Source organism: Telopea speciosissima, chromosome 2 (genome assembly GCF_018873765.1).
Source record: "Telopea speciosissima isolate NSW1024214 ecotype Mountain lineage chromosome 2, Tspe_v1, whole genome shotgun sequence".
In the NCBI taxonomy this organism is placed as follows: Eukaryota; Viridiplantae; Streptophyta; class Magnoliopsida; order Proteales; family Proteaceae; genus Telopea; species Telopea speciosissima.
Genome location: NC_057917.1, coordinates 16,399,884 through 16,423,557, shown reverse-complemented (window position 1 = coordinate 16,423,557; position 23,674 = coordinate 16,399,884). Strand labels below are relative to the sequence as shown.

The 23,674-nt window shown below is 38.6% G+C and overlaps 1 protein-coding gene across 1 annotated transcript in view; it reads right to left on the bottom strand.

Annotated features, from left to right (window-relative positions):
- Positions 1-6,437: 6,437 nt before the first annotated feature.
- The window catches only part of LOC122653279 (putative tRNA (cytidine(32)/guanosine(34)-2'-O)-methyltransferase), a 33,882-nt gene continuing 16,645 nt past the window's right edge, over positions 6,438-23,674 (bottom strand). The window contains exons 5-11 of the mRNA XM_043847254.1: positions 13,469-13,577; positions 8,826-8,886; positions 8,651-8,703; positions 7,804-7,896; positions 7,266-7,329; positions 6,843-6,950; positions 6,438-6,716 (exon numbers count right to left, since the gene is read on the bottom strand). Coding sequence (XP_043703189.1) covers positions 6,466-6,716; positions 6,843-6,950; positions 7,266-7,329; positions 7,804-7,896; positions 8,651-8,703; positions 8,826-8,886; positions 13,469-13,577 — 739 coding nt within the window. The 3' untranslated portion in view covers positions 6,438-6,465. The remainder of the gene's footprint in view (positions 6,717-6,842; positions 6,951-7,265; positions 7,330-7,803; positions 7,897-8,650; positions 8,704-8,825; positions 8,887-13,468; positions 13,578-23,674) is intronic.

Below are 23,674 nucleotides of genomic sequence, written 5' to 3'. Positions count from 1 at the left end.
GGTTGTCATTACGAAAATCCCTTAAAATTTTCATAATCAATGCCTTTTGTCTTATTTGATAAAGAAATTTACAAATTAAATGGTAATATTGAGATGGGAGGTAGTGTTACTGGACCCACGTTGAATGGAGAATCTCATGCTCATAGGTTTTTGTGCTTTGGGATGTGTAGCAGAAACAATGGAGAGGATATTATCGCAAAATAATAATGACCTTAAATAGATGGATGGACCTACTCGGTAGGTGGAGGAAAACTTTCTCTTAGACATTATCGACTTTTTATAAATAGTAATAATGATCTTATATGGTCGATGAACCCTTCTCTGTGGGTGGAGGAAAATTTTGACATAGGCAGAGTCTTGAGAAGTGGTACCTAGTGCACTTTTTGGAATCATTATCTCCTCCAGTTCCCTGCCCAATCCAGTTCCCCCAATGCTTGTAATAAAGGGGGGGGCAATGACCATCCTACCCCTACCTGGGTGGGGTCCACCCCCCTTTATTATTAGTACTGGGGGAACTGGGCGGGGCAGAGAACTGGAGGAGAAAATTTTTCCATTTTTGTTTTCTATTTTTGAATCATTATTTCTTCCAATTCACTGCCCCAGCCAATTCCTTCAATTCCTCATATGAAACAAAAATGACTGCCTTACCCCTTACGCGAAAACACTTCCCAAGATGGGATCCACTCCCCCTATTAGAGGAATTGGAAGGGCACCCGAATTGGAGGTGATAATTATTCCCCATTTTTCTCAGTTTTTATGTGGGCCAATCTTATCAATCCAGTACTAATTTGAAAATTTGAAGTCTAATCTGGTGGACGACCCCATTGTGCTTGCGTGAAGTGACACTGAGGGCTTGGTTTTCCCTCACCCTCAGTCAATCACTCGGTTTCATTGGTCTTACTTTTCTTTCCCAAAGAGACAACAACCATTACAATACAAGGAGCTGAGAAGGCCGCCTTACCAATCACACCACACATCACCACTCACCACACCCCCCAACTTTTTCTTTTCCCACCCTTCTAGTCTAGTCTAGTCTATTTGACTCTCTTCTTCTTCTTTACCTTTGTCTTTTTAACTTTCCCCTCTTTTTTTTTTTTTTCTTGTTGGAATTTCTACAATTCCCACCAATAAATATAACCCCCATCACCCAACTAGCCATCCCTCCTCCTTTCCATTTCTCTTCTCTCTTTCTCTCTTTCTCTCTAGAGCAACCATTTTTCCTCAATCAAAGAGGTTCAGAAGATGATGAGAAGTACAAGCACTAAAGGAGTGAGTTTCAGTCCAGACTTACACAATTTCTCTTTCAATGAGAACAGCAGCAACTACAACTCAGGAGTACTTGCAGGAAACAAGAAGGGAATTTCAGGGTTTCGTAGTTTCTCTTTACCCACAAACAGTACTGCAGGGTTCTCTCCCGTAAGATACCTTCAACGTCTAGGTTCTAAGGTTGCAAGAACTATAAGTCTGGTTTCAATACAGAGGAGGAGAAGAAGGAGAAGGTCTTCTTCTAAGGTTTCTTCCTCAAACTCAACAAGATCAAGGACTTCCATTGGCCCACTTGATTCTCATCAAGCTGAAGCTATAGAAGATTGTATTGTGTTCATCAACTCTTCTTCCACTTTCCAGAGATCAAATTCCCTCTCTATGCTCTAATGCTGCTTCTTCTTCTTTTTTTTTGTTCTTTTTTCCCCCTATCTCGTGGATGGACGAAAGTATGTGTTTTTACGTGTAAAATGAAAGAAATTTTCATTGTATTTATGTAAGAGTTAAATTAAAATAAGACACCATTTCTTCTCTTTAAATCTATGAAGGGTTGTTCCTAGAATCATAAAGTGGTTTCCAATATTGGTTCCCAGAGTTCACCATTTCTAATTTTTTGTTCTCAAATTTGCACAGTAACTGATTCTTGGTTCCTTCTCGAACAACGAATAATTTTTTTTGGAATTCTCTCTAGATTTAGTTTCTGTTGTTTTTTATTTTTTGTTTCCCCTCTTTGAATTGGTTTCTTCATCGACCACAAAAAATCTCTTAAGTATCTAAGACTCTCCCCTCTGGTCTTACGAGAATTCTATCCAGTCTCTAACAAATGGTATCAGTCAGGACGTGTTGAACAAGTGAGAAGGGAATTCAAAAACTTTTGTCTTCAACCAGTGAACTAGACAGGTTCACCTCCTAGTTCACCTGTTGATGTCTTCAAAACTCACCACAACCACTCAAGTGTGTATCTAAGGATGAAATCCGAGAAGATCTTGATTGTTCAATCCAGTGTGAAGGGGAAGATTGTTGAATTCCACGCGAAATACTTTTTTCAAATAATTGAAGTTAGAAGCTTTTGTGTGTTGAGTTTGAAATTGATGTGGAATTCTTTGTCGTTGATGTCGTGTGGTTCATTCAATTGTCTTGGAGGAAATGGTTTACAGCGTCATGTGGGGTTTTGGTATGTCATGTGTTGGGCTTGTGCAGTTGACTGGAGAGATCGATGTGGGCTCCCAGAGGTGGTTGAAATTTAGGATCTTTGTGAATCATGTTTCATGCTGCCTCGCATCAAAGTTTGAGATTCTATAGTTACATCTTACAAGTTATTGAATACCCATCTAGTTTCCAATTTGGATCCTCTGCTGCCGGGAAGCCGAGCGGCCTCACACAGGCAGAGCGTAGACCTCTCCCGGACAGGGAGCTCAGGCAGTGGGTGAGACAGTCATTTCTCCTGCCTGTGTGAGGTCGCAAGCCAGCCGCACGGCTGCCCGACAGTAGAGGATCCCGATCCTGTTTCTCACTGATTCAAATCATGATGCACGAGTGGGATACAGTAAGTGAGAGAATTCGTTTTGAGTTCCCTAGATTTTAGATCTTGTCACTCTATGCCTAGGTTGTTTTAAGTCTTCCCTAGCAATTAAATGGAACTCTCTTGCATAGAAGAACTTTTGAGCTTGTTTGGATGAACCCACAAAACCAGGTGGTCTACCTAATTGTGCCGCATGAAAGGGTGATGTGGCAAAATACAAGTTTTTTGGATAAGTACAAATATAATTTGCCAAGTGGCAAAATGAAGTTTTGGATATTTAGGTCTATAAAAGAGTGCAGAGTAGCTGTCAGAGTACCAAAGTACCATAGCTATGTATGCCAATACACGGAAGGATATTTGATTGAATTAAACTTCAAATTTCAACATATAATAACTAATCTAAATCATCTATTATTTATCATTCTATCCAATGGTCGGAATTGCTATATTATCATTCTAGGTGGTACAATGAGGATGAGTCACTCTCATAAATTTATCAAAACGAGCCACGAGCCTTTCCCTTTTCTAATATTGATGAACTAGTTATGCAATTAACTCATAATTTACCAAATTTAGCAAGCAAATTCTACTCCAACCAATTTAGAATCATAGTCTTCCACACCCCTCCAAAAATACAAGAAAAAGAAAAAGAAAAACATAAACTAACTTAGATTTTATAGAAGAGTATGACAAACAAGAAGTTTCACTTCAATTTCCAACTACAATTTTAGATGTGTCTATTCTCTATAATACTACTTTTCCTCTCCTTGAAATATTGTGCATTATTTTCATCCTTTTGCATCCAATCAAAGGGAGCCTTCATCTCATTGAGCATTGTATATATTTTACATTATATCAGTGGATGTAAATTGTTTTAATATAAAATATGAAAGAGAGTTTTCCACATTGCCAATGTGGAAAGGATTCTGCATGGCATACCAATGGTTGGCTGTCTTAAAAAAAAATAGAGCAAATTACATGCACCTCCCCTCGTTGTTTGAACCATTTAGAAAACACCTCTCGTTGTTTGAACAATTACGTTCGTACCCATGAAGGCTGACGGTATTAGTGAGATTTTAGTTTTGAAATGTAAAAGACATTTTTACGCTTATTATATCTTGAACTAAAATGATAAAATCAAAATACCATTTATACCCTTTTTGCATCCTCAAACCTAAAGTCCCCAAATCTTCTTCTTCCTCCTCCTCAACCCCACTTTCCCTTTCTTACTCTTCTTCTTTCTCCTCTTGCAACCTCACCCGCTCCCAACCCTTTGCACCCTTTCCCTCTCTACAAACAACATCCTCTCTCATTCTATTTTGATGGTTCTAATGCTTGCTTATGAGTTGCAGTTGAGTTGTTCATGCATTGAATGATTCGATGAATCAAGCTTTGAGATTTTTTAGCATGGATTATTGTTTGCTTAGAAAAACTAACAACCGCTTCCAAGTTTTTTTTTTGTTTTGATGAAAGTGTAATCACACAAACCACACACCAATCCCAAAAGGTTAATCGACTTTTGAGACCGTGGAATGGCGGATATACACAACACACAAACCGCTTCCAAGTTACTACTTTGCAACCCATAAAATAGATGAAACCAATGTTACTAGTGAGAACAAAATAACAAAAATGTGTACACAAAATCAAAATACCTAAATTGCAGTTCTATTGTTTTCGATACCTGAAATCTCTGGGAATATCAATTTCTTCAATTAATCCAGATCTGTTAGCTGACTTTAGCTGATTATTTGGGACTTTTATTAAGCAGTTTGAAGTGGTCCGTCGAGTTATTTTTGGGGATGATCTGAAGCCTTGGGTTGCTAGAATTTGAATTCTCCATATAGTGCAACGGTTCTCTGATTGGCAGAATTGGAACTTCATATTATGATATTGTTGCCCTTTGTGGAAGATTGTTTGATCACAGTTTGGAGTTATTCCAATCCTTTGTTTACAAATCCAGTGAAGTTTGTGAGCTTACAAAACCAGTGAAGTTTGTGACCGATGAACGATGATGAATCAGCCTGCCTAAATCCTTCTCAGCTTGTTGAAAATTGTTCCCCATAAAGTTCAACAAAATGCTAGAAATGTGATTAAATTTTTGACTCTCTTCTACCAATACTTGTTTTTTTTTTCGTGAGTAATTCTTCTTTCATCAGTTTCCATTTGATTTCACTTTTTGATGAACCGTTTTGCTACTCAATCGATTTCGGATGCCAAATTATGTGAACATGGGAAGATTCATTTGAAATGTCTATTTTTTGAGAATCAAACTCTACACATCCGTGCTTTCACGAATTTGAGTTGCATTTCACCGGATTGGAGATATTAGAGCAGCAACAAAATATTGTTGTCTTATATTAGAGCAACAGCAAAGCCGTCGAAGATTTTCAAACGGACAACAATAATATGCTATTTCATTCAGCTCGCATTTCGCTAGATTGAAGCTATTAGAACAGCAGCAGAGCCGTCAGAGTTGATAACGATTAGAGTTGCATCTCGAAGATCATCTGAGTAGAGGTGGAGAGTGGAGTTCCACCCTCGCAAATAGTCAGAGAGGACACTGGAGGTTCGCAGTACGCCGAAGAAGTAAGAGGTGAGATAATTGGAGGAAGATGAGGTTGGAACGCTGGTTGAGGAGATGGGTTTAGGTTTTGTAACAAATGGGTAAAAGGGTAAAAGTACATTAATGAAGGGTAATATGGCCATTTACGAATATTTTGCTTCAACTAATGGTTAACGGACAAGGCTCACTTGTAAGCCCCACAATAGTTCAGGGAAGGTCCATGTAAAGTTTGAAACAATGGGGGATGTTCTGTAAATGGTGCTAACAGGGGAGGTGCATGTAAATTGCTCAAAAAAAATATCATGGATATGAGACCCATATATTTAGAGAAAAAATGCCAAAAAAAAAAAAAAAACCATTAGAAAGGGAAATTGCACTCTAGCAGCCAATCTTTTTCCTATAAAATATTTAAGAAACAATAGAAAAATTTTTAAAAAAAAATCATTTCCAATAAATATTTCCTTTACTGTATTTCTACAAAAAAACAAAGAAATCTAATAAAAATATTGAACAAAAAATTCTATTAAAACATTTTAGTAATGGATGCTTCTCCACAAAGTGGTTAACTAGGAAGTTGTAACCTTCTTTTGATTGTCCCTTATCTTTTCACAAAAGTTCTTTTAAATCAAGATTAAAAAAGAATTTTACTGTATGGCAAAAAAGTAAGGTTACACCTTGTTTTCAAAAAGCTTGGCTACAACAAGATTTTCCCTTTAGTAATAGTAAGGCGATTAATTTTGCATTGTTTTGCTTTTGTTTTATCCAACAATATTTTACTTCAAACCAAACAAAACCTAAAATGCAAAGAGTGACCAATAGTCATAAACTTTACACGTGTTTCAACAAATTCAACATTTCTCTTCAGATTTGGTGGCCTCAAGGATAAAAGCAAAAGCAATACTGCAACAAATAAATCACAGGCTTGAGGTAAACAACCCGGGGGGGGGGGGGGAGGGAAGAGAGAGAGACTTCTCATCTGTGACCCTTTCGACCCACCCAGTAATTTGCTAAATTGCATAAAACCTAACTGATCACCTATTAAAGTACGGCTGAGAAGCAATAAGACGGCTCTCTCAAGTCTTTTCAATGGCTGACACTCTCCCAAACAGCAAATTTAGGAATCTAGTGATAGCTTTTCAAACTCTCGGTCTTGAAGTCCATGACTGGAAGCTTTCTTCAGTTCAAGAGCCCTTTTATAGGGAGGAGCAATTGGCGGTTGTACGGGATCCAAGCTCTGGTAGGGAGTTCCTTCTCCAACATTAGGGAGAGGATATGAACGATCTGAGTCATAACCGCTGAGGTCTCCACAAGCCAGAAATGGAATATACACCTTATTTGGCCCTTCCAACCATCCACTACTACAATCTGCCATAAAAAAATATTCATAGCCCCTGATCACCGACTTGTGGGTATGGTAAATGATCTGTTAAGGAAATCAGAGTATACATTTGCTATCTTGAGACTAGCAGAATAGGTTAGATGTCAACTCACCCAAGTCATCTGCTCCGGAGGGGCTCCCCACCTTTTCTAGGAGGCGATATAAATCTTTCTCATTAAACCCTTCAGGAGGGGAATAATTCTCACAAACTGCAAATGCTTCTGCATCACAAATCAAGTTGCAAGAACTTTAATCAGTGTAAAAGAACATTCTTTTGGGGTTTTCCATCCATTATCCATAAAAAATTTCAATTAATGTTAGTTTTGACAACCAGACTGAAGCTAAAACTTCATTTATTTCACCTCCTTGAAAGATTTGATCAACTGGCACTACAATCATTAGTTCTTTTTTGGTCAGAAAAGCCATGTCAAAGGTTGACAGATATGTTGCAAGGGCAAATTTTTTAACATTGAATTAAAAGGAACATCAAAACAACAGGATCAGTTAATGTGTAAGCAGCAGAACATTATGCTCACCTATGCTGGAATTGCGGCTACTTTTTGGTTTAGCAAAAGTGACAACTGGAAAAAATAATTTCAGCTGCAAAAGAAAAATGGGAACTGCATGTTAAGAATATTCTGAGTAAAAAATACAAGATGGATGTGTTATCCATGTCATCAGCTATCCATCTGATAAATTTCAGCCCAATCCCATTTTCCCATGTGGAGATAAAAAAAACTTTAAAAAATGGTTGAAAATTTCAACTTCTGAAATTGTAGGATAACACATAACTTGGTTTAACAGTTGAATGAACAACAGTTAAAGTCCTAACAGGTGGATGATACAGAAGAAAAGCATTGTTAATTCAAGGGAAGGGCTTCCCAACCAACGATTAGTTGTGATAAGAGTAGGTCTCCATGTGGCCAGTACAGGTGAAGCATCAAGGAAAAGTTGGGAGTGGAAAGAATATTTCCCATGAACTTAATTTAACTGAAATTAAATTAAAAAAAAAAAGAACATGACATTTACGAAAATTCCTACTTTTACCTTCTAAAAGAAAAATAAATAACTCACCTGGCAGTAAAGGAGACTTGTGTCTTTACCTCGAAATATCTTTGCAATAAATTTTCCACCCTCTCTAAGTACGTGAGTAACAATTGTTAAACCCTACATGCAAGTTGACAAATTGTGACATCAGTAATATGATAGATATACAAGATGCATCAAAAACTGAAACACGATACAAACACACTCATAAATAGACAATGCAAACAAATGTAGATTCTAAACACATCTTCACTTCTTTTCCTACCACTCTACCACTAACACACTTGTCCATCCCCAGGTCCAACTTCCCATCGCCTGAACCCACACACTCAGACTCTCAGGTATACCTCATGCCTACTAAACATATTGGGGTGAGAGAAGCTCAAACTCTAAACTCATGTAAGCATGCACGCATAAGCTATACAATACAGAGCTAAGTAATTGGTTTCTTGACCATGTTGCTATCCAATTCAACTAACATGTACATTTGCTGCTGAGGTCTTATGCCTTGTAAATGTGGAAATAGAAACTATCTATTTCTGGTGAATCAAGGAAAAACTATAACAGATCATTTGAGGAGCAAAAATCTAATAATAGAGATCCTAGGACAATCAGTAGTCTAGGTAACACAGGATGTGTTGGAACACATCGACTGACATGGTAGCAGGGACAAGTCGACCTGATGAAATAATTCCTTGACAATTGATTGGCTAAACTTCACAGGTGAGACCATTGGTCACTCTATGCTTGTTTGCCACATCGTTATGTTCCCAAGAATTCACATGATCATGGAAAATACAATCGAAGATTTTATGAATACAGACTTGCCTCGATGAAGTTGATATGTAAGATTAACAGAAATTTTAATACTCACAGCAAGGATAAGCTGTGACTGAACAAATTCATCCATATCATGAAGCCCAGTAACTGCAAACAGCACAGGAACAAAGTGAAAACAAAAATAATAAACAGATAATATTAAGCAAAATAAATGAAAAAACCATGCCAAAGAAAAGGAAAAATTAATCAGAGCATATAATTGTTCTAACCATCAGGAGCACCATCGCAGACTACCAGGTCAGCCTTGCATCCATCAAAGTGTTTGATAACCTGCAATAAATGAGGCACACTGAGAAATACAAATTCTTCATGTGTTGACTACCATACAATTGCAAAAGCAAGTTAAGATTAAAGAAGCAGTCAAGATATTAATGCAAGACCAGATCTACAATAGAAATTAGAATCAATCTTGCAAGCAGGATCCAAGAACACAGCCAAGTCATTCATAGTCAACTCAAAAGTCAATACGTCAACAGAAAAGTCAACCTTCTCAGATGAAGGTCAAACTCAAGGATTAAATCACCCAGACACGCTTCAGAAGATGAGAGATAGTTATTGGATGGTTTAAGGTAATAAGAGAAATTCAAATCTAAGATAGAAATTTCAGCAAACAGTGAAACTGAAATTAATTTCAAATCCAATGGTTGGATTGAGGACAAACTTGGATGGAGTTTAGCTCACAGTAGGATCAATCAACAACCAAAATTCGAAGCAAATCAGATGGTTAGATTTAAATTAATCAGGCTAACATTAAATCTGAAACCTAAAAATTGCAGATTAGGGAGATTTTTGAGCAACAAAAAAATCCATGAGTGAGAATCCTCCCAAATCAAAGTCAAGTTGCTCTCTAGGGTAACTTTTTTTTTTTTTAATGAAATAAAACTTTACTTAAAGCATAAAATTGGAAATATCCGACATACATTGGGATTTAGATTGAAGTAGTCTAGCATGCTTGGCTAGATTATGCGCTGGCTGGATGAGATGTCTAGGTTGCTTAATTAAGTTTACAGACCAAAATAACTTAAGTAAAGTTTGAATATCAAAGAGTAAATGGTAAAGTTCCCATGGCCAAGGATGATCTTCTTGGTTTGTCAACTAGTTCTTCAACTCCTCCGAATCAGTCCATACGATCAGTTCCCTGCATTCCAGTAGAAGTAGGGATGTAAATGGATAACCGAAATCCGAATCCAAATTCGCATCCGTATTCGTTTAGGGGCATCCGTATTCGTTTAGAGATATCCGGAAAATAATCCGAATACTCCGATTAAAATCCGTCCGAAAAAAAATCCGAATACTTAATAATAAAAAATTAAGTAAATAATGATTTCAAGGGTTTTTGAAGATTAAATAAGTTCTAGAATATGATGAAAAGAGAATCATGATCTAAGAGATATGGATTGAGAGTGAATTGTATCCGCTAGGGGGAGGAAGGTCCGGGTTACACAAGGCAGAGATGTAAACGGATGGTCGAAAATCCGAATCCGATCCGCATCCGAATCCGTTTAGAGGTATCCGTATTCGACCAGGGAATATCCGGCTCCGATCACATCCGATCCGTATCCGATCCGAATCCGATCCGTTTACATCCCTAAGTAGAAGTGCCCTTTCGATTCCTTCTTTGACTTCTCTGAGTTCCGTTTCCTGAGCTGTCCCTGCAATTCCAGAATTCATACAAGAAGCAAAAACCATGTTTATGTATAAGGAATTAGGAACTGATCCCCATCCACCCTTTTTTGTGGTAGGGTCAAAGCTGTCGTCGGAAATGAGAAGGCTGGAGTCCATAGTATTCAGATTCAGGTAAAACTCAATGGTGGGTGGTGTTTGTTGCTGTGTTAAACCCCCATTCTGGGATCTGGGGCTGGCTTCCTCCCTGACACTGAGTATTTGATTATCCTCAATCCATCTATTTATTTGCTTCATAATTGAAGTTGGGTTGATCTGTTGTTTTTGGAAAACAATGCTGTTCCTGCTGTGCCAGATGAAATATAGAGTAATGCTGGCTATACTGAGCAGTCTATCTCCATCTGATTTGGAGATGGATGAGTTGGAAATCAGTACTGAAAAAGCTTCCTATACATTATGCCCCTGAAAAAATTCTGTACGAAGTCCCAAGGGTCCAGCTGCCCAGATTCTTTTTGCAAGGGGGCAGGATAAGAAAATATGCCACGGTGTCTTGGTTCCTTCATGACATATAGGACAGCAAGTAGAGGTAGATTGTATCCAAAGTAATTTATTACCTGTTGTCACCCCATCATTGAGAACTTTCCAAAGGAAAAGTTTAAACTTGGGGTGGACCTTATGTTTCCAAACTCTGGTCCAAAGTGTAGTCCTCTGAGTGCGTGGAAGATGGTCCAAGGCCACATAAGCATCCACAATTTTGGTAGATAGCCGACCAGATTTAGAAACAGTTGTAAAGAGCTGGTCATCGTGGGAGTGGTGGGAAAGGGGGATGGAGAGGATGGAGAGGATGGCCTGGCAGATAGATTGGGGAAATAGGGAGCGAATAAGAGGGGCATTCCATGTTCGACCTATCAGTAATTTGCTAACCTTAGAGAAGTGGGGGTTTGGTTGGACCAATGAGGGTAGGAAGTTCCCATGTTGAAGAGGAATCCAAGGTTCGGACCAATGTTAATCATAGTGCCTGTGCCAATTCGCCATCTGATCATTTGTCTGAAAATAGGAGAACCTCACGCACGGATACTGTTCCAGGTCCAAGAACCTGAAGCAAAATGAGCTTGAGGATTAAGGAGGGATGAGGTTGCGAAGTATTTGGCCATAAGGATTCTAGCCCAAAGACTAGACGGGTTATTTACTAGTCGCCAAGTGAGTTTCAAGATCAGGGCTCTGTTGTGCCAATGAGATCTGATGCCAATCCCTCCTTCCCGTTTTGTTCTGCAGATTTGAGCCCAGGATATCGAGGAATAACCCTTGTGATTGATACTATGTCCTTTCCAGAAAGCCGCACTAATGGAATCCAATTGAGAGCATGATCGATTTGGGGAAAAGGAAGCAAGACATATGGTGTGTAGGTATGGAGATCACAGATTTAATCAAGACAGTCCTACCAGCTTGTGATAAGAGATTGATTTTCCAGTCAGCAAGCCTGGCCTGAACTCGGTTTATTAAGGGTGCTACAGTGACCTTTTTGGATTGGTGGGGGAAAAAGGTAGGTTCCTAGGTATTTGGAGTTTTCCTCCAAATCAGACTCTAGGGTAACTCTTTGAAATTCTGAAGTCTTGGTTGAATCAGATAAGTAGAATAGTGTCAGGGATTAAAACACTATAACCTGAAATTGACTGAAAAACAGAGTACCCACAGGATAAATTCAGTGATTCTCAAACATAAATCTCTACCAGCAGAACAGTAGCAGTTAATGAGATGTTGTAGAGGACTGAACAGCACAGATCAAACAATCAAACTCAAGTAACAAGAGATCAGTGAGTAATCAAATCAGCACTAAGAGAAATCAAGAAACAAGAGCATGTGTGAGGAAGAAAGAAGAATATAACCCATCTCAAGTTCGGGTCTCTCATCCCACTCTGTATCTCACAGGTATGAAGCCAAAGCATTTCAGTAATATCAATATTTCAAACCGTCTCTGTGGCTTAAGCCTTACATTGTATTTATAGGCATCAAAACATAACTCCGTGGCCTAAGCCTTACATTGTATTTATAGAAATCAAAACATACTCCTAATCGAGCAATGAAAACGGATATCAACTTCTACTATGATTAGGAGTCCAGTGCTATCAAGCCATTACAACTTAGTTGAAAAAAAAAAACAAGAATTAAATTTCTTCTACTCCTACTAGGAATTATAAAGCTAATAAACTACTAAGTCCATGCGAGCTAGCTAGACAACCTAGCCCAGCTTGCTGGTCCGACCACCAGGAATTAGGTCCATATTCAGACTTCGGTTCAGCTACCCTACTTCTTGCAACTATATTTTAGCCCATTAAATTTATCTACATCAGATATTCCGCAAGTCTCTGAAAGCATAATTGAATTTGAGGATCAAACCACCACCTGTCAATCGACTGGGTAAATTTGATCGGATTTTTGCAGTTTTTTCTTCTGCAGCACCTCGACGTGACATCAGCATGAAAGAGATTCAAGAATCAGTTGTCTTTTTAGAAGGGTAAAAATCACTTTTCGGCTTTTCAACCCCATATTGTAGGGTGGATCTCGAAACATATAAAAGATCTCCCTCCAAGTCGTACATACAACTTCAAATATGGTTCAGACAGAATTCCATATGTATCTATGAGATAGAATATGGAATTTTGCCAAGATAATAGCAACCTCAGAGCAGTGTACTTGCCCATCATAAACCCAGACATGGGGAATGGACATTTGCTTAAGTGGTTGAGTGTTCCTACTTCCCAGTGACACAACAGCAAGATCACCTGGGATCAGCAATTAACACAATGAAAGACAATGGATATACAAGAATATGTATGGAGAATCATACAAAAAAGAAATAAAAACCAATACAACCAATCATAAAGTCCATCTACCACATACACAGCAAAAGCCCAAAAGGAGTGCTTGCCCGTAGAGAGAGATGGTTGCCCGATCAACCTATGAACCCCTTTACTTCGACTTACAAACAAACAATAAATATAGATGGGATCTGTTTGTATCACATTAACTACCATAGTTCACAATTTCAAATAAAATGGCAGTTCCTAAGCTACTTTGAAGTAAGGACAGTACTGGGATCTACAAAGGCAAAATTGACATGTATTTGAAGTTGGGCGATTGATTTCAAACAAAAGCATCACTCAAGCAAATTGTAAACTAAAATACTTTCAGACGGAATACTAAGAAATACATGAAAGTCCATTTCTACCAGTTCAGCTGTACGAGCATTAGTGATGTCACCCTGCACTTGAATGACACCCTCGATTGGAGCCATGGGCTGCAAATCAATGGCCACTATAAGAGGAAGTTCACAATCCCTGCAAAGCAATATGACCAAACTTATGGTGTAAAGGTAATGCATAAGGGTTCAACACATAAGATGTGGATGTTTGGTCCAATCTGATAAAAAAAATTAAAAGGAAATAATAATGGTTGAATTAACGCAGACATCCAGTAAAAAATGTTGCTATTTCTACATTGAAATCTCTTAGATGTATTTTCTGACATGGATGTTTTGCACTTTTGCTTACATTAATCAAATTGAAGCACAAAACTGTCAGCGTGAAAAGATCTACAACATATTTTAATTTGTAAGAATTTTTTTAACTAAAAATGTCTTTAAATGTATTGCATCTATCTTTTCTTGATCACCTACTGGAAAATTCCTCAACAGTGGTAATCTTAAAAAGTTCTTGATACCCAGATGCATCATAGTGTAATGCTCCCAAATTATATCTATAGCCAAATGGCCTATGGAACATTTCAACTACAATTGCCAATGCACCATTCTCACAATGATGCTATCCACAACATCCTGATTCATAAAATGGTCTAAAGATTTCATTATTGCACTCCTCCCAAAAAGTTCATATTCCAACCACTATGATGTACCATCATGTTGAATTATGTAGCCACAAGGGCATTATGGGACTTTTTCCCCCATAGCCGACTCATTAGTTAGAGTCGGCTATGAGGGGGGGGCATTATTGTAATTATTTTTTTCTCCTCTTTTATTCTAAATAAATGGGACTGGTGATCCTATTGATCACTCAAGCATTCAGTTCTATTGGCTGCTAACATGGTATCGGAGCCAAAATTCTGATCTAGGTTGCAGTTCTCCATTTTTTTTTCTTTTCTTCTCTTCTACCCCTTCCCTGCTTTTTCCCCTAACCTTCCCCTTCCTCTTACCACCACTCCCTTACAACCCTTCTCTCTGTCTCTCAGTTCTTCTAACCACTTAAGGGCAGCAGCACTATGAAGTGATCTCTTCAAGATCTAGTTGCTGCCCTCCAGGCCTCCATCCTACCTCATTCCAGATTATGATTTGATTGAAAATTACCGGTGCTGACCAGATTCTGCATTTGGTTCTCCTCTCTCTTGAAGGTCGATTCCTTGCCTTTATTGAAGATCGATTTGTGCCTTTTTTGGAGATTATTTTCTGCTGCTATTGGTCAACATCTGCTCCTGTTTGAAGACTGCAGATTTGAATCAAGAAGAATTCAGATTCAGCCTTGCGATTTTCTCCAGAAAAGGTTTTTTTTTTTCTACCTAATTTTTGACAAAAATTAGGGTTTTTTATTGGCTCATCAGAAAGTGCTGATTTTTGGAGGACATATTTGCCACTACTAGAGGGAGACTTGATCAACTTTTTGGCTTATTCTGACGGGGTCAAATTTATGGCAATTCACAAACCCATCTCCAGGCTCGATTTCTTCACTGGTTGCGCAGTTGGATTGACTCCACTCTCTTGTCACTATGTCTGTTCTTACTACAGCTTCGTCTGGATAAGATAAATCTGGCCGTAATGAGTACCTTCCTTTTGCTGCAACTACCATCAAGTTAGATAGGACCAATTACCTGATGTGGTCTCGATCTACTTACCTAACAATTGCAGGTTGCGGTTTTACAGGACATCTTACAGGTACCACTGTTAAACCTGATGAAGAAGGTCCTGCTCAGGATCATTGGCTCTCCCATGGCTCCTTGGTGACGTCTTATCTTCTTAAATCCATGCATCCTACTATGGCACCGGGTTATCTTCTATTGGACATTGTTTCCCATATATGGAAAGCTGCCAAGGAAACTTACTCCCAAGTTGGGAATGATGCTCAAGTGTATGAACTGCGGAAGAAGATTCATGACGCAAAACAAAACGAGTTATTTGCCTCCCAATATTATACAGAGCTCCATAAGTGCTGGCAAGAGCTTGATCACTACACAGATTATTAGCCCACCAATGCCATTGACATTGCTACCTACAACAAACAGGTTGACAAAATTCGAGTCTATAATTTTTTGGCTGGTCTCAACGTTGAATATTATCAGATTAGAGTCCAGATTCTCAGCAGAGATCCTTTTCCTACCTTGGAGTAATTTCATGCATTGGTTCATATTGAGGATCGCCGCCATTCAGCTATGCTCCACCCTTCCACTGAAGACCAATCAGCTTTACATACTGGGTCTGGTTCGAGTACTACTACTATTGCTGACACCTCCAAATCTGTTAAGCAGCCTATCAAATGTGAACATTGTGGTAAATTGTGGCACACTAAGGCCACTTGTTGGAAATTACATGGGAAGCCTACTGATTTTGAAGAAAAAACGTAAACATGGTGGTGGTGGCAAGGGCCGTGGTCAGCCTACTGCTAAGGCAAATCACACTGACACCATTGCAACCCCTCCTACAGACACTGGTCTATCTCTGGAAGAACTTCAAGCTTTCCATCGGATGTTAAAGGCCTCTTCTACCTCCGCTGCCCAATCCTCTACACCTGCTGCCACCTCTGGTTCTGTTTCTAACTTTGCCTCAGGTATTTCTATTGGTAGTCATTGTGCATCGGCAGTCTCCAGTCCTTGGATCATTGACTCTGGTGCCACTGACCATATGATAGGTTCTTCTACCCTTTTTCATTAGTACTCTCCTTCCCCTAGGAAAGATACTGTCCGAGTGGTACACGAATTTGATTAATGAAATATTGGCTTTAGCCTTTTGTTACAAAATCCTAAGATAGGTTGGGTGAGATGCCCAGGGTGAGCTGAGATAGCCATTCCCTTCCCCAATCCCCTCCATTGATCTCCAATCAAACTCCATTCAAGTTTTCAATTCTGCCATAGTCGATCTCTTAAAGAAACATATTCAGTTGCTGGAATTTCTCTGCAAGGTTTGTTAGCACCATAGTTTAAAATCTCGCGAAATTTCGTATATCTCGAGCTGTCCGAGATACGATACCAATCCGAAATGGAAAAATACCATATTTCGACGATATCTCGTGAGATATCGACGAAATATCGTGGACTCACGATATATCACGAGATATTGAAAAAGTCACTAAAAGTGTCACGTGCAATATTTCGAATATTTCGGAAATTTCGGTCATCTCGTTTCGGAAATTTCGGAAATCTCGGTAATTTCGGTAATCTCGTTTCGAAAATTTCGGAAATCTCGGTCATTTTGGCATTTTACACCCACAGAAAAATACCATATTTCGACAAAATTTCAGTATCTCGGAAATTTCGGTCAGACCGAAACACCGAAACGAAACGAGATTTAATACCATGGTTAGCACCAGACTATGGGCAGAACAATATAAGAATACAAATAGTAATAAAAGCATAAACAGCAGTACGAAACAAGAGTATAAATAATCAAATAAATATACGTACTTGTTAGTTGCAGGATATCGCCAAAGGAGTCAGTAGGTTGGATCGAGTCGTATCTAGATGACACTCTCCTTAAGGTATTTAATCGCCCCTTGTTAGTGCAGACCGGGAACAGTGCGATTATACCTCCAAGATGAAACGATCCACTAATCACTAAAGGCGGCACTCCCAAAGTGATTACAGAAGGGGTCCGAAAGCTATACTCAACACACAGAGACAGTAAGGACGAACAGAAACACTCTCTGATGAAAACATAGAAGAACCACTCCTTGAGAAGCAACAAAATAGGAAGAGACGAAGTGAAGTTACCCCTGCCAATACCCTTGTCTATATAGAATACGTAGAGGCAGGTTGTAAAGGTATTGTACGTATACAAGCGTCCCTGTATACGTACAGGTACTTTAAGTGTCTCCTTATGTGTGTACAAGTACCAATACACACTCGTATAGGTACTGTAGGTGCATGTATAAAAACAAAAATAAGATATTTATTTATACACACCCACACCCACACCCACACCCGGAGTCAGACTCAGACTCGGACTCGGACTCGGACTCGGCCCCGGCCCCGGCCCAGCTCGGTTCGGTTCAGCGCGCGTGATTTAAAAGCACTCCGGACCAACCCCCACACAAGTGAGAGGACACACTTCTCTCTAAGGAACCCATGTCCCTTAAGGACCCATGAATACTTATAAGCAAGCTCACATCCTTGAAGCTAACCAATGTGGGACTAAACAACATTGGTTCTTTTACAAATGCAACTCAAAATATGGAGGGAAATGAAAACTCAAATTTGAATAAGATTGGACAATGAAAAGACCTTTTAGACAAAAGACAAAGACCACATATGACAAAGACCTTTTGAATCTTTAGTATAATGAGATATAATGAAATTTAATTTAATTTTTATCCAACAATCCCCCACAAGATTCAAAATGTCGATAGAGTGACAAAAGTGTTGAGCATATTACACATTATAGGACACATCGTTGCAGGTGTCTTTCGGACTTGAACCTACACTAGGTCTGATGAACTTCGCTACAGAATACGGGTGAAGTCAGACTTCTTGAACCTTTCCTCATTGGTGTAGCCGGTAAGCTCACTACCCATATCCTATCAGTCAACTTTACGTGACGTACCCTTATAAATTAAACAGACATTTTACTCTGTTTTTCAAACAAAATCCGACCTTATCCCATATCTTGGTATTATGGACGTTTAGAGAGTTCACCTTTAAAACTCTCATCGGTAGGCGGCCTCACCTCCTACATCCATTTAGGTCAACCCACAGTGTGCACCACAGATAACACACCCCCACATTCATGAGATTTGGTTTGATTAAGAGTTAGTAACTCAACCTCTTTCATTGTGGTGGTACTACCTTTCCATCTAACAGAATGAGCAACTATTGGTAGTACTCATCAGATCATCCGGTGATTTCGTTTGCATCCTTTGAACCTAATTTAGGAGTTAAACCTCTTCATAGGTTGGGTTTCCATCACATGACCTATGTCACAGGCTTTAAGCCCATTCCCTTAGATGATTCTATATAGATCTTTGTAGGCATTGGTTTTGTGAACATGTCTGCTAAATTACAGTCTGATTTTACAAAATCGATCGTTCCCTCATTTATATACTGCCTTACAAGATTATGTCGTAGGCGAATATGCCTCCTTTTTCCATTATAGACTCTACTTTTAGCTTTAGCTATAGCCGCCATGCTATCACAATGAAGTGATATCGAAGGAACAGGTTTTGGCCATAGTGGAATATCTGCCACTAAATTTCTAAGCCATTCGGCTTCAGTTCCTGCCTTTTCCACGGCAATAAATTCTGCTTCCATCGTGGATCCTGTCCCACAGGACTGTTTAACCGATTTCCACGAAATCGCTCCACCTCCTAATGTAAATATATATCCACTAGTTGCTAACGATTCATTTGTATCTAATATCCAGTTAGCATCACAGAAACCTTCTAATACAGCTGGGTTTCCGCTATAGTGAAGACCATAATTAATGGTACCTTTTAGATACCTCAATAGTCTTTCAATAGCATCCCAATGTTCGTTGCTCGGGTTATGAGTATATTGACTCAGTTTTCCCACAGCCAAAGCTATATCAGGTCTAGTGCAATTCATTAGATAAGAAACAGAACCAATTATCAGTGAATATCTTTTCTGATTCACAGGGTCACCTTAATGTCGTTGTAAATGACATCCCATCTCAAAAGGTGTTTTGACCGATGATAAGTCAAAATATCCATACTTTTTAAGCATGTTTTCTATATAGTGAGCTTGTGATAAGATAATTGCTTTCTCCTTCCTGATGATTTTGATTCCTAGAATCACATCAGCCTCTCCCATGTCCTTGGTTTCAAAATTGGACATTTAGAGATTTTTAGTATGTTTCACTATATCTAGGCTAGTGCCCATAATCAACATATCATCTACATAAAGTAAGATGAACACACCTTTTCCGTGATGAAACTTACTGTATAGACACCTCTCGGCATCATTTACAAGAAATCCATTTGATATGAGTATCATATCAAGTTTTTCATGCCACTGCTTTGGCGCTTGTTTTAGTCCATACAAGGACTTAACAAGTTTGCATACCTTATTTAATTGTCCAAGCACAGTATAACCTTCCGGTTACCTGATGTATATATCTTCCTCTAAATCTTCATTGAGAAATGTTGTTTTTACATCCATTTGGTGTATCACCAAATTGTAAATTGATGCAACAGCCACCATTACTCTTATAGTGGTGATTCTTGCTACTGGAGCAAAAGTATCAAAGTAATCATAGTTCTTCTTTTGCCTAAAACCTTTGACGACTAGTCTGACTTTAAATTTATCAAGTGATCCATCTGGTTTCAATTTCTTTCGAAATATCCACTTGGTGTCTAACACTTTGGAACCTTGTGGCAAGTTTACCAATTCCCAAGTATGATTGACTAATAAGGAATCAATTTCACTTTTTATTGCCTCTTTCCAGAAGACGGCATCTCGGGACGTAACTGCCTCATTGTACGTAAGAGGATCCTTATCCACAATATGGGCAACCCAATTATATGATTTGGGATCCTTGTTTATAGAATAAACAACCCAATCATTACCAAAGTGCTTAGCTTTCCTTTGCCTTTTATTTTTCCTCAAATGACTTTCATCATTGTCATTAGATATAGGATCATCTTGATAAACAGAATCATTTTCTGTACTCTTTGATACAGCATCTTTGAAATTTAAATCACCACTAGCATTAGTAACACCCATTTCATTGGATGTATAAGGAAATACATCCTCAAAGAATTCTGCATCCCTAGATTATATTATGTTGTTTTCTTCACAAACACCATCTATGGTTTTGAGAACCATAAAACGATAAGCATTACAATGCGAAGCATATCCTATAAAAATGCAGTCAAAGGTTTTAGGACCAAGTTTCCTTTTCTTTGACTCAGGTATTAATACTTTTGCCAAACAGCCCCATACCTTTAAATGCTTTAAGTTAGGTTTTCTATCAAACCATAACTCAAAAGGTACTAAACCAGTTTTCTTGTGAGGAATTCTATTTAAAATATAGCAAGCCGTTAGAATAGCTTTCCCCCCCCCATATCAAGGGTTAACCCAGAACAGATAAGGAATGAATTCATCATTTCTTTCAATGTACGATTCTTCCTTTCAGCTATTCCATTGGATTGTGGTTGGTATGGAGCTGTAGTTTCATGTATAATACCAATCTCTTCACAAAATTTGTAAAGATTAAAATACTCTGAACCTCTATCGGTTCGAAGTCTTTTAACTTTACTCCCTCGTTGATTTTCAACTTCTCTTTTATAGGATATAAAGGCATCACTTGCTTCATCTTTTGATTTCAGTAAATACAACATAGTAAATCTTGAGTAATCATCAATAAAGGTAACAACATAATTTTTTCCACCTCTTAATTCATATGATTTAAAATCACACAAATCACTATGAATCAAGTCAAGGAGACCACTTTGCCTCGTTACTGACTTATGTGGCCTCTTTGTCAGTTTGGCCTCTACACAAGTATTACATTTAGACACCGGTGGCTTTCCAAAGCTATCAATAAGACCTAACTTGCATAATCTAGATAAATAAGGAGCACTAATATGTCCTAATCTATTATGCCACAAATTCAAAGAGTCAACAATATAAACAGAAGAAACACTCGGCTTATCTTTTATTACGTTCAGAACACTGATTACAAAAAGACCATCACTTACATAACCCTTTCCAACAAAAACATCATTCCTCAACAGTATAAGTTTGTCAGATTCAAAGGTGAGTTTAAACCCAGCCTTATTGAGAAGTGGACCCGAAACCAAATTTCGCCTGATGTCTGGAACATGAAGCACTTCCCTTAAGACAAGTGTCTTACCCGAAGTGAGCGTCAATGTGACGGTTCCTTTACCGATAACAGTAGAAGATTGGGAATTTCCCATAAAAACTTGATCACCCGAATTAACAACAGAGTAAGTACAGAACGCATTGCGATCTCCACAAATATGTCGAGTTGTACCCGTATCAAGTATCCAATCTTTTGGTTTTTCAACCAAACTTACTTCTGTAATCATGGCGGTGAAAATGTCCTCCTCCAGTAAATTAGCCTTCACTTTCTCAGATTTCATAGACTTCTTGTTTCGACAGTCTCTCTTGAGATGACCATGCTTACCACATGCGAAGCACTTCACTTTGGACCTCTTGAAATTCTTGCCTTTCTTGACTTGAAGACCTTTTTTGAAATGACCTTGTTTGTTTGATTCGACAAGGTTGGCTTTGAGTCTTGTATACCGAAGAGGCTTTCCACCATTGTCCTTGTTCCTGTTTCTCTCCTCGATCTTGATTCTGATCACAACCTGTTCAAAGGACCATTCCTTTCTCTTGTGTTTCATATTATTTTTTAAATCAGTCCAAGAGGGAGGTAGTTTTTCAAGGAGGGAACTTGTGACGAAAACATCAGGAAGAATAACATTTTCCTTAGATAACCTTCCCTCTAAGATTTGAAACTTACCAATTTGGGAAGAGACGCTTTCGTCGTCGGTCATTTCAAAATTCAAGAAATTTGCTACCACATATTTCTTGCTGCCTGCATCATCAAGAGTATACTTGTTGCATAAAGCGTTCCAGATCATATATGCATACTCGTATGAGTTATACACATTGTATAGATCAATGGAAAGCGCATTCAATATCCAATTTTTACACTGAAAATCGGCTTGAATCCATGCAATCCGTTTTACATCTTCTTCCAGAACCTCACTTTGTGGTGGTTTGGGATCCGTCAATGCTTTGGGTTAAAGCAAAAAGAAGCATTTGGCTCCATCTCTTGAAATTCTGCCCATCAAATTGTTCGATCTTATCGAACTCTCCAACAATACTCATCTTCTCCAATGCGGGTTGAAGAGTGGTAACAACAGGGACCACATTAGTTGGAATGGGATCAATACTGGATGTGTCCTTTTGACCAAGTGTATCTTGTCCAGCCATAGTCTTAAATCTGTTTATAACAGTATTAAGATCCACTGTTAGAAACAGTCACAATATTAAAGACCTTAAGATTGTTAGCACCAGACTACGGGCAGAACAATGTAAGAATACAAACAGTAATAAAAGCATAAACAGCAGTACGAAACAAGAGTATAAATAATCAAATAAATTTACGTACTTGTTAGTTGCAGGATATCGCCAAAGGAGTCAGTAGGTTGGATCGTCCTTAAGGTCTTTAATCGCCCCTTGTTAGTACAGACCGGGAACAGTTCAATTATACCTCCAAGATGAAACGATCCACTAATCACTAAAGGCGGCACTCCCAAAGTGATTACAGAAGGGGTCCGAAAGCTATACTCAACACACAGAGACAGTAAGGACGGAAAGAAACACTCTCTGATGAAAACAGAGAAGAACCACTCCTTGAGAAGCAACAAAACAGGAAGAGACGAAGTGAAGTTACCCCTGCCAATACCCTTGTATATATAGAATATGTAGAGGCAAGTTGTAAAGGTATTGTACATATACAGGCGTCCTTTTATACGTACAGGTACTTTAGGTGTCTCCTTATGTGTGTACAGGTACCAATACACACTCGTATAGGTATTATAGGTGCATGTATAAAAACAAAAATAAGATATTTATTTATACACACCCACACCCACACCCGGACTCGGACTCGGACTCGGCCTCGGCCCGGCCTGGCTCGGCTCGGTTCGGCGCGCGTGATTTAAAAGCACCCCGGACCAACCCCCACACAAGTGAGAGGACACACTTCTCTCTAAGGAACCCATGTTCCTTAAGGACCCATGAATACTTATAAGCAAGCTTACATCCTTGAAGCTTACCAATGTGGGACTAAACAACATTGGTTCTTTTACAAATGCAACTCAAAATATGGAGGGAAATGAAAACTCAAATTTGAATAAGATTGGCCAATGAAAAGACCTTTTAGATAAAAGACAAAGACCACATGTGACAAAGACCTTTTGAATCTTTAGTATAATGAGATATAATGAAATTGAATTTAACTTTTATCCAACAAGGTTCAAGATATTTTCAAACAAGAAGTAAGTTGAAATTCAATTTCTGCAATTATTCTTCTTCCTTTCTAGAAGGTCACATGCAAGGTGTTTTTCACGAAAATTCTGCCCAGCCAAATCTAATTATTAGAACCTGCTGAAATTTTGATCGAATCCTTCTCAAACCCTAAGAGAGACTCGATCCAAATTTCATTACC